At 39.3% G+C, this 14300-nt stretch overlaps 2 protein-coding genes across 3 annotated transcripts in view; one reads left to right on the plus strand and one right to left on the minus strand.

The window, feature by feature from the left end:
• LOC146385132 (complement C3-like) overlaps window positions 1–14300 on the plus strand; it is a 40267-nt gene that overhangs the window by 15355 nt on the left and 10612 nt on the right. Inside the window, exons 17-33 of the mRNA XM_084930708.1 lie at window positions 364–432; window positions 2086–2283; window positions 2428–2545; window positions 2643–2731; window positions 3144–3283; window positions 3669–3878; window positions 4508–4571; window positions 4715–4804; window positions 5230–5436; window positions 5553–5628; window positions 5728–5887; window positions 5976–6071; window positions 6321–6471; window positions 7322–7407; window positions 8342–8419; window positions 8538–8693; window positions 9662–9724. Of these exons, the coding sequence (XP_084786834.1) occupies window positions 364–432; window positions 2086–2283; window positions 2428–2545; window positions 2643–2731; window positions 3144–3283; window positions 3669–3878; window positions 4508–4571; window positions 4715–4804; window positions 5230–5436; window positions 5553–5628; window positions 5728–5887; window positions 5976–6071; window positions 6321–6471; window positions 7322–7407; window positions 8342–8419; window positions 8538–8693; window positions 9662–9724 (2051 nt within the window). The remainder of the gene's footprint in view (window positions 1–363; window positions 433–2085; window positions 2284–2427; window positions 2546–2642; window positions 2732–3143; window positions 3284–3668; window positions 3879–4507; window positions 4572–4714; window positions 4805–5229; window positions 5437–5552; window positions 5629–5727; window positions 5888–5975; window positions 6072–6320; window positions 6472–7321; window positions 7408–8341; window positions 8420–8537; window positions 8694–9661; window positions 9725–14300) is intronic.
• Window positions 12426–14209, minus strand: LOC146385133 (uncharacterized). Of its 2 annotated transcripts, XM_084930728.1 has the most exons (3): window positions 13742–14206; window positions 13446–13586; window positions 12427–13310 (listed from the first exon to the last, which is right to left on the minus strand). In XM_084930728.1, exons 2-3 carry the CDS (start codon window positions 13567–13569, stop codon window positions 13003–13005), a joined length of 432 nt encoding a protein of 143 aa, XP_084786854.1. In that variant the 5' UTR covers window positions 13570–13586; window positions 13742–14206; the 3' UTR covers window positions 12427–13002. The 2 variants fall into 2 exon arrangements, with proteins under 2 accessions (XP_084786853.1, XP_084786854.1); XM_084930727.1 differs by having other exon boundaries at window positions 12426–13310; window positions 13446–14209.

The raw sequence follows: 14300 nt of genomic DNA on the forward strand, positions 1-14300 counted from the left end.
TTAAGTTCCTACTTCTGTGTTTTAGTGGCTTCTAACATAAACTATTAGGAGAAAATAAAGAATATGATATAATCTCTTATTTTTGGAATTCGGGTGTTTTCAGTCTCTAGCCATGCAGTCTGCCTTATCAAACATTTATGAAAGAACGGGTGCATCTAAAGAGCTCACTGAATTTGCCACTGCTGTAACAAGTCAGTTTGTTAAATTTCTTCCCTAATAGATATCCCATAATCAGCTGCAAGTAGTGTTATATGAAAGTGAAATTAAGCCATTTCGAGCGACTATGTTTTGAATGTGTTTTAAACTGTAACTGATGTCTTAGGATTGCAAAAGGGAGTGCTTTTTTCTGTTTTCAAAACTCAGATTTGAAGTGTCCTGCCACCAGCAGAAGGAAACGATCTACCACTTTGATTGACCTCAGAACCAGCTTGAGTGAGTATCCTAAACTACCAAAGATAGACATTGCTATTTCTATTCTGTCTTTGACAGAATGAACTGTCTATCCCACTTACTTTACTAGTTTCTTTAAGCTTGCTGCTTTGCTGAAACCACTTCCTAGAAGCATGTTGTTGTGATGAGAACCTTTGTGCTGATTGACCCCATGCAGGAAAGTGTCATGGTGGTTTATATTTGAATGCAAAGTTCACAGACAGTTGGCAGGTAAAAACAAAGTGCACAGTTATTAGAAGAAAAACAAGGAAAAAGTTACACAGTTACAGTTTCAGAAAACAGAAGTCATTGTGTTTTGTTCCTGTGACGATTACTACTTTGGCCCCTTAGAAATGTATAAAAAACTATTTGCGAGGAACCTAGGAGTGATTTTTGACAGTAATCTAATTTTGATAAACAGATTAATGCTACAATCAAGACCAGTTTCTTTCATCTTTGGCTACTTGCAAAAGTGAAGCCATGTCTCTGTTTTAGAGACTTTGAGAGGGCTATTCATGCCTTCATTTCATCTCGCCTTGACTTTTGTAATAGTCATTACTCTGGTCAGTGTGTCATCAGTTAGCCGACTGCAGCTGGTCCAAAATGCTGCAGCACGGTTATTAACTGGCACATGTAAGCCAGCCCTGCCTGCCAGTTAGTTTTCACATTGATTTTAAGATTTTATTATTTGTATTTAAGGCGTTGCATGGGTTAGCACCCTCATAGCTTTCTGATCTTTCAAATTGGTACACTCCTGCAAGATCACTGAGGTCTGTGGGTCAAATGCTCCTAGCTGTCACGAGGTCCAGATTAAAGCACACAGAAGATGGGGCCTTTGCTGTAACTGCTCCTAAATTGTGGAACAAACTGCCCCTTCACATCAGGACCCCCCCCCCCCCCCCCCCCCCCCCAACATTGGACACTTTCAAAGCCTGTCTGAAAACCCAATTTTATTCCTGAGCTTTTATATCAGAATGAGTTTGTATGACTTTTATTTATCTTAGTTCCTACTCAAATCTTCTTATTTTCCTAACTTTTGTCATGTCTTCCTATGTTTTTATCTCTTTTGCTTATCTTAAATGTATAGCACCTTGGTCAACAGTTGTTTTCTTAAATGTGCTATATAAATAAATTTGACTTGACTAGACTAGACTTCATGCATTTGTGGCATCATCTATCTATGAGAGCTATTGTTTCGTGACTTTGCTCTGGTTCACTCCTGCATATCTACATCAAGCATTTGTCTTGTGAAAAAAATTCTTTAAACAAGTTTATACTGGTTTAACTAATTTCCAGTAAGAGTCTCATGATAACTGTGACCAGTGATTATAACAAAAATGAAATATCAGACAGAAAATAAATAATCAGACTATATTCACCCATTTGCACACACTCTACATAAACTTAGCACTGTGCACTCCACCACACTTTTCCATCAAGCAAAGCACATTCAAGCTTTTCACCATTACTCAAAGTCTCCTTTTGTGAACTGGAAAATAAAACCACAGACCACTGTCACAGTCACTTTATTTGTTAAATTGTCATGTTAAAATATTTACAGACATAAATGTCACCGTCCCTTTGTACATGATCATTCTTAATGAACTTTAAACTCTGTAATCTAAAGGTTTTTCTCTGTGGTTTCCTTTTTTTCAGTATCTAAATATCAGGACAAAGAACAAATTGAGTGCTGTTTAGATGGCATGAAGGATGTTCCTGTTCCATACACTTGTGAGAGGCGACGCGACTATATTGTGGGTGGTCCAGGCTGTGCAGAGGCTTTCCTTCACTGCTGCAAGGAGATGGAAAAAGTGCATGTTGACAGGAAAGTGGAAGCCCTCAAACTGGCTCGCAGTAAGAGATGGGGACTGGGGATGGGAAAACTCTTTTTGGGTAGATCACGTATATTAGTTTATATATTTAGTTGTATGCTAGTTTTTAAAAACTCATTCTCATCATATAAAAAGTATAACAGTACTTTTTGATCACATCTTTTAGATGAGCTTATTGATGATTACATAAACAGCTATGAAATCTTTGTTCGGACGAGCTTCCCCGAAAGCTGGCTTTGGATTAACTTCACACTACCAAATTGCACTCAAAACATCAAAAACTGGTAAGTACAGCCAATAAAAAAGCAATGCACAAAAACTCATTCCACTTCTCTAAGGAATTTTTTTGCCACTGAAACTGATGGGACTTTTCTATTTCAGCCGTACAACATTTGAGAAAAATGATATACCTTTACCTGTCTCAATTACAGCCTGGCACTTTACTGGCATTAGTATGTCAAGGACTCATGGTGAGAATTGTTTCTGTGCACAAATTTTTCTTTTTTATATGTACATTTCCTGTTTCGAAATTGTTACACCAACCTTAGCTTTTAAAATATATATATATTGATCTATCAGTTCAACAGAAAGCTGAAACTATATGTAAACATTTTTATACAATATGTACATTTGGCCAAAGAAAGATGAAAAAATTTGGTTTGGTGTCAAGCGTATCACGCACAGCTCACAACTCACAACATAAAACTGATGACTTAAAGTATTCAGTTGGCTGAAGTTGTTACAGTTGTTGGCTAAAGTGAAGAAGTACAACTCATGTTATTTTTTTTAGATTTAACATAAATTGTATTTTATATTTCCACTCACAAATGTCTCGCTCTTTCTTTTGCTTTTGTTTTATGTTTATTTGTCTCTCATTTGAAGGTATCTGTGTGAATGATGATTTAGAGATCTTAGTACAGAAGACATTCTTCATTGATCTTAGACTGCCATACTCTGCAGTCCGTGGAGAGCAGCTGGAAATTAAAGCAATTCTCCACAACTATGAAGAACACCCTATCAGAGTGAGTCTGTGCTATTAAACCCCAATGTGCAGCATTAGTTAGAACTGCTGGAAATACCATGCCAAGATGCCAAGAGGACTGATGAAACTGATGTTTAAAAAATATGATTTAGTGTCAAGGGTAACGGGTAGGTTTCTGCAAAATCTCTCCTAATGGAATGAAGATTATTAAAACAAGTCAACCAGCATCTTTTAATCTCTACACTAAAAATTTGAATGATGGTGGTGGGCTAACTATATGTTATCATATGGGACTTTTGCAGTCATGGAATTATTCAGTGATCCCATATTCAATACAAAGTATCTGCATTGTATGTTTTCCACCTGTTTAGGTTTTTGTCGTGGCTTTTAAAAAAAATCTACCGTCCATCTTTACCCATTTCAAGGTGCGTGTGGATCTGAAAGAAGAAACCAACTTGTGCAGTGCAGCTCACAAGCACGGGAAGTATCGTCAGGAGGTCACAGTTGGGAGAGAAACAACACGGGCTGTAGCATTTACCATTATCCCCATAAAGGAAGGACTTTTTCCTATTGAGATTAAAGCAGCTGTTAGAGATGGTGGCAGTGATGGTATCAGGAAGATGCTGCGGGTAGTGGTAAGAAAGATTTGTTGCAGCACTCGATATATCATATGAGAATGGTTTGAACCTCTCATTTCTGTCTCAGACCAGTAATTGTCTCCAATGCACCTTCTGTTGACACTCAAGGGCAGTTATAACAAATTAAATTAGTATGAGTAACATAACCAAGAAAATATTTAAAAACATTTCAACATGCATTGATGCATGCTCAAACATCCAGGTAAGGAAATCCCCCCAAATTGATTCTTTTTATCTGGACGTAACGTTTTCAGCGGGAGAAATTTTTTGCCACTCATTCAAGTGACTTCTTTAGTCTCAGCTGACGGCAGGTTTGCCCAACCTTTCATTGTTCAATGGTAATTTGCATATTCATGATCATGAAACTGACCTCAAAGTCCATTGTTCATTCAGTGGTGCTAGTTTCAGCCATTACGTAAATATATACTGTTTATAAGGTTGGGGAAACCTGCAATCAGCTGAGACTGAAGAAATTACTTGGAAGAGTGACGAAACATTTCTCCCACTGAAAACGCAAGATCAAGATGAACAGAATCAATTCTTTGTGATTTTAACAGGCAATTATCTGTATTAGCAATTTACTCAGACAGTGTTTACTCCTTATCTTAAAACTACTGTTTTTTCAGCCTCCAGGTGTACTGACGTATAATACAAAGACTCTACTATTAGACCCTGCTAGGAAAGGAAGAGGTAACTTTACTGTTTAAATAGTTGCAATGTGCGGAATATATATAACTTATATTTAACAAAATATATTTATTTATTATTTATTTGTTTATTTTATATACAATCATTTCAGAATCCACTAACTTCTTATCTGTCTCTTCGATTAGATGGCAAACAAGTGGAAATCATCAAGAGTGCCATTCCTGAAACAGATATTGTTCCAGATACAGCTGCAAGAACACAAATCTTTCTAAGTGGTAAGACCAAGAACCTTATTTTCCCAAAGCTAACACTTCTTCCATAAAGTATACACAAGAAAATCATATGCCAAGAGATTTTGAATAAACAGTGCTAGCTACCCGACAATGACCATTACATCTATGCCACAGCGTGCGCCTATCTGAGTTCGCACTGAAAATATTGAAACAGTTAAAGATTGGTTTATTAAAAAACACATGCAAGTCCATTGCAAACTAATATTACTCATAATTCAAAAAGTTGTTGTGACTGTAAAAAAAACAAAAACCTGAAAGCAGATTTGGAATCATCCTCAAAAACTGGTTTAGAAAAGTGTGTTGTGGTTTCTGATGATTACAAAAAGATTTTTTTTGTTGACCTTTGTAATCAATAGATTAGCCCCATTTCCAACTCAGTAACTGTGGGTTTTCTTATGTCTATACAGGAAGAGAGCAAATGAGCACACTATTGGTGAACGCCATTAGTGGTAAATCTATGGGGACTCTAATCAAACAGCCCGGTGGCTGCGGAGAACAGAACATGGCTCGCATGACCTTGCCTGTTATTGCAACCATGTATTTGGACAAAACAAATCAGTGGGAGTTTGTGGGCTTTAAAAAGCGTAACGAAGCTCTTCAGCACATAACAACAGGTAGCTTAACACACAGAGGCATGCAGACAAGCTCTCCAAAATGCTATCAAATCAGCAAATTTCAGTCAAGTGTTGACTGGTAATTAATGAAATGTTTTGCCTTTGGTTTTGTCCAGGTTATACAACTGAAATTACTTATCGAAAGCAAGATGGCTCTTTTGCAGTCTACCCCCATCAAAATGGCAGCACCTGGTGAGTCAGCAAAACTCCAAAATGATTGTTAGATAATGGATGTATTGTTTTAGGGAAAAATAAATAATCCAGAGGTGCTCATGTTCTCTCTTCTGTAAGGTTGACTGCCTACGTTGCCAAGGTTTTTGCAATGGCTAATAACCTGATCGGAGTGAATAAAAATGTGATCTGTGATGCCATCAAGTTTCTCATCCTGAACACGCAGCAACCTGATGGCATGTTTAAAGAAGTTGGATATGTGTACAGTGAATCGATGCGTGTGAGTTTCCTAATTTTAATAAAATCATTTATTAAATTTGGTTGTATACAAAAATGAAATGTTTACCTTTGTATATGTGTATGTGTAGAGCGATCTGTTAGGAACAGATTCAGATGCCTCCATGACAGCCTTCTGCCTGATTGCTATGCAGGAGTCTCGAGAAATTTGCAGGTCCTCTGTTACTGTGAGTATATACCTACATGCACTGTACATCCACTAGATAAAAAGAAATACATAGTGTAGATAAAAAATTTGACTGTTCTATATAATTTACAAATAAATTGGAGAACAGCAGCCCACTGGCATTAGGAAAGTTACATCAAAGACCATATACTATATCTGGATGTTATATTTGCATCTATGTCTCATTGATTTATCTTATCTTCTGCATTTATCTTATATATTTCATTTGGTGTCTGTGCTTCATGTGCAGAGTTTACAAAACAGTATTAATAAAGCAGTGGCCTACCTGGAGAAGCGTCTACCCAGTCTCATTAACCCTTATTCTGTCGCAATGACATCATATGCCCTGGCTAATGAAAACAAACTGAACAAGGAGATCCTCTTCAAGTTCATCAATTCAGGTGGTTTCACACAGTTGTCCTAAACATAAGATTAAATTAGCGTATTTATGTTTTAGTGATCCAGATATGTTTGAGGACGACTTTCATCCCAAACAAGGTATACCAATTTGATCAAAAAGTTCCAAATTCCGCAGATAAAAATCAAAAACCTTGATTTTAATTAAAAAAAATATCCTTACCAAAGATATTTAGAAGTACACGGGTACTTCTGCACTGCCATGAACATGGCTCTATTTTAACAGTATTTTAACAGATAGTGACCATATTCACAGTATAAAAACCTGTGAATGTGGGCAAAAAATGCTAATTATGACTGAGCTCATCTGAGGTGTCAACTATGAGATGATCCCTCAGATGAGGGATGAGTATGACTCTTGAATAAGTTTGAGATAGAGCTGATATTTACTCTCTGTTTAAGTTTGAGGTCTGTGTAAAAATTGCAAGTGCAAGCAATCTTTGGTTTACAAAGATTATCAATTTTTATTTTATTTATTCTTATTATATATATATATGGCATTATGTAGCGACAGAACAGTTGATTCAAACTCATATCAAAGGGAATTCGCAGCTCTCACTTGCCTATTTGTTAAATGAAAATGCCTCGTGGTCAATTCCATCTACTAGTTAAAATCAAACAACTGAAAACAGAGGCTCTTGGGAGACAGAAAAATAGATACAGCAGATACAGCTCTCAAAAATGAGAGAAATGTGGAATCCTTCTACTTAGTGCCTTTGTGTGCTTAAAGATTTTGTTAACACAACAACAACTAACAATAATAATAGTAATAATAAAACGAAATATATGTATTTGTAAAACTTCTTTGTAATTGTATGTATGGATCCTCCACAGACAGAACCCACTGGCAAGTACGTGATAAATTTTATTACACGCTGGAGGCCACAGCTTATGCTCTGCTCGCACTTATCAAGGCTGAGGTGAGCAAATCCCACTTACACTGAAAATACAACAGAGGTGTAATTCAACTCAAACCCCTCAAAACAAACTGGGAAAATGACATAAACAAGTAAAGTTGATAAAAGCCAATACTAATTTTAGCTAACATGTAACACTTTTCAGTCTTGAATGGCTTAAATGACTTTGTTATTATTATTTTTTTTTACGTTGTCTTGAATAATAGTTGGCTTAGTTTTTCTGAAGGTCTTTCAAAATTGTTTTTTTAAATTTAGTTTAGCTTTTTTATTCACCTAGGTTAATAATCAGCATGTAATAGGCTCATAGTAACAATGCTACATGCTTTAGCTAAAATAAATAAATAAATAATAAAATAATAAAAAAAAATAAAGATAAAATTGGCTGTTACTGTTGGCTACAAAAGTGGGGCCCATCTGATGCAAACTGAAATTTCTTCAATATTTGGGATTTCTTCATTGATTGAGTTTTTATTGGGGAGGTTAAATTTTCTGACTAACAATGGCACAAGATGAAAAGTCAGCAGAGAGACTAAATATAGTCCTTTTATCAGGGACAAGAATTTGTTGTTCCGGAGCCGCATGAGTGAGGGAGATGACTGTTTGGGTTAGTGAGGACAACTGCACCAATTTCGCAGTTGTTCTTAATGTCCATCACTGGTCACCAGGTCTATCTATTTATGTGCTATTGATTTATTTATGTTCCCAGAAAATTGAAGCCTCTTCTATCATAGTGTGTTGATGACATCAGCCTCATGTATATGTGGTTTTAGTCCCAGTCCCTTCAGTTCTCCTTGCATTCTGCATGTACAACTGCTCTTCTATTATTAAACATGGCCATGAATTCTACTGTTTGTTTATTTAATGATTCAGACAAACATTTTTTCCATGACTGCGGGATATGTCTTCTGACTTAGTTGCTTATGTTCCTTTATTAAAGGCCTATGAGGAAGCCACACCTATTGTGAGATGGCTTGGCCAGTACCAAAAGGAAGATGGAGGTTATGGGTCAACTCAGGTAAAACAAAAGTCCCGCTGACAGTTTATTATGTGTCTGTGTAGCAAAACCTTACCGATTTTTTATTTTTTTTTGTCAGTATAGAAAGACTCAGTCTAATGCGTATATTCTTCTTCAGGCTACCATAATGGTGTACCAGGCAAGTTCAGAGTACTGGATCAATGCTAAAGAACCAGAGTATAATGTGGATGTAGACATCCTGCTACCCGGCAGAACAATGACTGAGAAGTACAGCTTCAGCAAGGCAAATCATTTTACCACGAGAACATCAAAGGTGAGCCGAGCATCTTGTTCAAACAAGTAAGTGTGGTGGTGAGTTTGGGATTTGGGAATGGGGAAGAGAAAACTTCAGCTCTCGTTTCACCAAAAGAATTATTGGAGAAAAATGAAATTGAGGTTAAATGGGACATGAAGCAAAAACTAGTCCTGAACTTGCATGAGCCAGTTAGAGGTAACAACAATTTGGCAGCGAGTGAAGGTACAAGCCCTGCATGTTGATACTGGAACCAGGGTTGAGAGCTGAAGCCCAGAAAAATCCAAAGCGCCACTGGAAGGTGGGCCCAGTAAGAACACTTGACTCATATTTCCAGCTTAGAAAACAGAGAAAGAAGGAAAATCCAGACTGCACAGATCATGACAGTACAGCCTACAAAGACAATGTTACTAATCTTAGCCAGTTTGCTGCAGTAACTTCAGTTAGTTTAATATCTGTTAGTTGGAGCTGAGCTTAGTGTCCCTATCACTCATGTTGAACCGTTTTTGCATCAGTGAAACCAAATGTATAGCTAAACTTCAGGCTTATCTTTAATTCATAATCATTTACTTATACATTTATTTATTTACTTTTACAGACCTATCAACCTGAGTGTTTAGCTGTAAGTTTTAGATGTTATTGGTGTTTTTCCACAACCCATCCCACTCTGTATCCCACACACTGAAGTCCCTCTGCCAGTGGAAAGCCAAAGTTTTTAGTGGGCAGTTAGCTTTTAGTGTGCAATGTTTATCAAATCAACCTGCTAGGAGGATCGTTGGGAACAAGAATTTTCATAAATAAAATAAAATACAAATAAAATACAAAAATTTATAAAATTGTGATTTTCATTGAAAAATTAATTCAAAAAAGATTAAAAAGAAGAAAGGATAATGTGGCATAACATGATTATGTCATTTACGCTTATTTGTATTTCTATTAATTTTTTTCTCAATATTTTTAACCATTTTTAATATTTTGAATCTCAATAGTTCCCTGCTATAAACAAGGATATACAAGTGAATGCCACAGGAAATGGAGAAGCAGTTTTACAGGTAAATATGGCACTCATTCATGTAATTACATGTGCTGCGTACATTTGTAACAGCTTTGTAGACGTTTAGCTTTAGTATTACAATTTACAATTTAAAAAGGGGTCCTTGTTAAAAGAAATGTATAGTATTTTTTTTAATAAATGCACATCTAAAGAAAGGTAAACTCATTTTTAGTTTAAAATGAAGAATTCAGGGTTGTTGGGTATGTAAGGTTCATCAGTAAACATTAGCTCTTGCTCTTTATCGACTCTACTTATTACCAACTACAGTTTGCTAAAAATGTATCTTTGAATGAGAAAAATGCTGAACACTTGAAATACTATAAGATAAGATAACCTTTATTAGTCCCACACGTGGGAAATTTGTTTTGTCACAGCAGGAAGTGGACAGTGCAAAAGTTATGAAGCAAAAATTAGAATACAATAAGAATAAATACAGTACACAACTGTACAGAATAGAATAAAATTAAATAAAATACTATATACAGTAGAATAAAATAGAATAAAACATACAATGGGATAAAAATAGAATACAAATGCTGTATACAACTGAGTAAAAATACAACGATGCCAGAAAAGAGTATTGCACTTAGTGTTATTGCACATGTGTGGATGTGTGTGTTTGATCAGTTAAAGTCTTTGTTGTGGAGTCTGACAGCAGTGGGGAGGAAAGACCTGCGAAATCTCTCCGTCCCACACCGTTAGTGCCGCAGCCACTGAAGGAGCTGCTCAGTGCTGTCAAAGTCTCCTTCATGGGGTGGGAGATGTTGTCCAACAGGGATGACAGCTTAGTCGACATTCTCCTGTCACTCACCACCTCCACTGGGTCCAGAGGGCATCCTAGAACAGAGCTGGCCCTTCTGATCAGCCTGTTCAGTCTCTTTCTGTCCCCGGCAGACATGCTGCCACCCCAGCAGACCACACCGTAAAAGATGGCTAAGGCCACCACAGAGTCATAGAAGGTCTTCAGGAGTGGGCCCTTCACTCCAAACAACCTGAGTCTCCCCAGCAGGTACAGCCTGCTCTGCCCTTTCCTGTAGAGGGCGTCTGAATTATGAGTCCAGTCCAGTTTGTTGTTCAGATGAACACCAAGGTACCTGTAGCTGTCCACAGCCTCAATGTCCATACCTTGGATGTTCAGTGGTTGCAGTGGAGGATGTTTGTGCCTGCGGAAGTCTACCACCAGCTCCTTGGTTTTACTAGTGTTGATCTGGAGGTAGTTCAGCTGGCACCAGTCCACAAAGTCTTGGGTCAGTCCTCTGTACTCCTTGTCGTCCCCATCAGTGATGAGGCCGACTACTGCAGAGTCATCAGAGAACTTCTGCAGGAAGCACTGGGTGGAGTTGTGGGAGAAGTCTGCAGTGTAGATGGTGAAGAGGAACGGAGCCAGAACCGTTCCCTGTGGGGCCCCCGTACTGCAGACGACCCTGTCCGACACACAACCCTGAGTCCTCACATACTGTGGTCGGTCGGTGAGGTAGTCCAGAATCCACGTAGTGAGGTGATGGTCCACTCCTTAGTTCTCCAGCTTGTCCTTCAGGACCATGGGAAGAATGGTGTTGAAGGCACTGGAGAAATCAAAGAACATGATTCTCACAGTGCTCCCAGCGGTCTCCAGGTGAGCAAGGGAACGATGTAGGAGGTGAACGACGGCATCATCCGCTCCAATGCCAGGCTGGTAGGCAAACTGAAGTGGGTCCAATGATTAGCTCACCAAGTGCCGAAGCTGAGCCAGGACCAGCCGCTCCAGGGTCTTCATCAGGTGGGATGTCAGAGCCAAAGGCCTGTAGCTGTTAAGGTCCTTGGGGCGTGAAGTCTTTGGCACTGGTACAACACAGGAGGTTTTCCAGAGCTGTGGGACTTTCCCCAGCCTCAGGCTCAGGTTGAAGAGGTGCTCCATCACCCCACACAGTTGGTCTACGCAGGACCTGACGACCCTTGAGCTGATGCCATCTGGGCCCGCTGCCTTCTTGGCTTTAATCCTCCTCAATTCCCTCCTAACCTGGGTGGTTGAGAAAGACAGGCTGGAGCCTTGTGTTGAGTGTGTATAGGGCTTTGGAGTTGACGTCACGCCGCAGTGCATTGTGGGATCGCGGCGCCATGTCAGTTGGCCAGGAAGCAGAACAAGCGCACAGTGTTGGAGTGTTGGAATCGGGACTGCCAGAACCATGCTCAAAATCAGCGCAAAAGACAAAGGGCTGTATCGCGACCGATTGCGCCCAGACGCCAAGAGACGGTACTTTGAAAAAATTGCGTGCATCGGTAATGTGGACCCGTATGAAATAAGGAAGTGTAGTGGAAACCCAGACGACCGCTGTGACCTCGTTGTGTGGACACAGAGAGACCTTGCTGTGATACGCATCTTCCCTGATGTGGATTTCTGGGAACCGCGTTTAAACCAAGCACAAGACTTCTTTCTTAAAGTGTGCCTTCCTGAACTTGTTGGGAAATACTTCTCCAAACAACGTGCTGCTCTAAATAGCCTGTAATGTTTCATTTTGTGGTTCAAGATTAATGCCAGCTGTGTGTTGCCATGTAAATAGTTTGCATTTCATTTTTATGTACTTGCTAAGTACATGTGAACAGATCAAGAATAAAAAAAACAAACAAATATACTATTCTTTTCTGTTTTATTGAAACCACTTCACACAAAGTACAATTATTTACAATGAACTACACATGCAACACAACAGCTTTATGACTACTCAACAAGAGCAGGTTTCATTTTGCACTGGTTTGACAACCACACTGGGGCACATATTCACCAAAACACAGCAAACCTTAACAATCTTATCAAGCAGTGTTGTGTCTTCACCCTCACATGATATGAGTAATCGGATTGGCATTGTAGTGTGTAGCATTTTGAACTTGTTGCGCAAACTACCTATTACTCGCTCAACATGAATTCTCAGGTGGGCAATTGCTCTCGTTTGTTCAAAGTCCCTTGCATCAAGTTGACAGTAGCCTTTTGTGAAAGCTGGAATCTTGACCTCCGCACACATCATTCCTACAGCATCTCTGATGTCAAAGCCTCTGTCAGCCAATACTACGTCCCCTGGTAACAGCTTTTGAAGAATGCCACATTTCTCTGTGATGTGTTTATCTGATGCACGCCCCCCCTCTCAGACGCATTAGTGTGAGTAAGAGCATTTGGAAACCTGTCAGTTTCTTCGATATTGGCAGGAAATCTTTGACAGTGTTGAAGAGGGACATTAAGACAGCATAACAATGTAGTCCAGTGTAATATCTTACTTTTTCAGTATCATCCTTTAAGAAATGTTAATTCAGCTCAGTCTTTTGCAACTGTGATTGAAGCAGTCTGTTCTTCTCCAACAGCCGGTTTATTTCTGCTCTGCCCTGTTCATTGCACACACAATCCTTCGTCTGCCCTTTAGCTTCCGTGACGCTGTCTGTCCGATCACCACTGTTCACATTTGCAGCTGGTACCTCAACCTCCACTTGTCCAACACAACTGCTGTCCACTGCCTCCATGACATTGTGATTTTGTTGTTGGTCTTCTGTCAGATCTTCATCGATCACTTCTGCACGGGGCACACCTTCAGACTCTGCAGCTGCATAACGAAAGCCTGTAAGATAAAATTAGACATAAGGTAAATGTACACCAATATTCCAATGACAGGTGTGTGATTCATCTGGAAGTTATGTGCGGATTAGTGTACAGTGATAGCAATTTAGTATGTTTTTAGAGGGGGGTTGTTTACCTCCGATGGGTGCTCTTTTTCGCTTCCGTTGCATATGCCTTGAGTGCCGGTCCGAGTCTGATACAGGTATGTCGTCGTGCCCCATGTGCAGTGTTGGTGCCCAGTCTGGATTTGTTACATCCATTTCATATGCTGGTTTGCCTGCAATAATGCCAAATCATAAGCTACTCAGTCGACATGACGTGGTTCTGCAGCATCACACATTAGCATGTTTTATCTCATTATCTATGACCTCAGCACATTGAAAATAACACTAAAAGCCTTTCAAGAGTGATATGAATTAATTTAGAACTCACCGGAAAGAAAATGCCGTGAGCAAACCAAAAAAAGCTGGGGATTGCAGAGAACTCGATATCCGCTCGTCTCACCGCTGCAATCCAAGCCTGACGTCTTTGTTTAGTAATATCGGATACATGGGATCCCTCACGTTGCCTCCAGGATGGAAAACGATGAAAAGAGAGCCCATTATCCAGCTTCTTGCCTTCACGATCGTGTGATCTAACGTTGCAACCAACAACACAACACGTACGATCCATAGCTGAAATGGTATCGTTTGTCTGGCCTACTGTCATGGCGGAAGGGGGCTTGGCCCATCTCCCGTGACATCACGCTCCAAAGCCCTATTGGATGCTGTTGTTGGGGGTGGGGAGGAGTGAGCAGGGTGAATAGAGGAGGTGTGAAGTGTCTGAGGTGTCAGAGGTGGAACAGCAGCAGTGGGGGTGGGTGAGTCTGCAGCCGATGTTGAAGACTGCCTCATGGATGAATCAAATCTGTTGAAGAAATGATTCAGTTCATTTGCCATCAAAAGAGATGGAGATCAGTGAAACACTTGCTCCTTAAAGTGTTACAGGATGA

Source organism: Perissodus microlepis, chromosome 6 (assembly GCF_051167445.1).
Source record: "Perissodus microlepis isolate ML-2025 ecotype Zambia chromosome 6, ASM5116744v1, whole genome shotgun sequence".
NCBI classification, from domain to species: Eukaryota; Metazoa; Chordata; class Actinopteri; order Cichliformes; family Cichlidae; genus Perissodus; species Perissodus microlepis.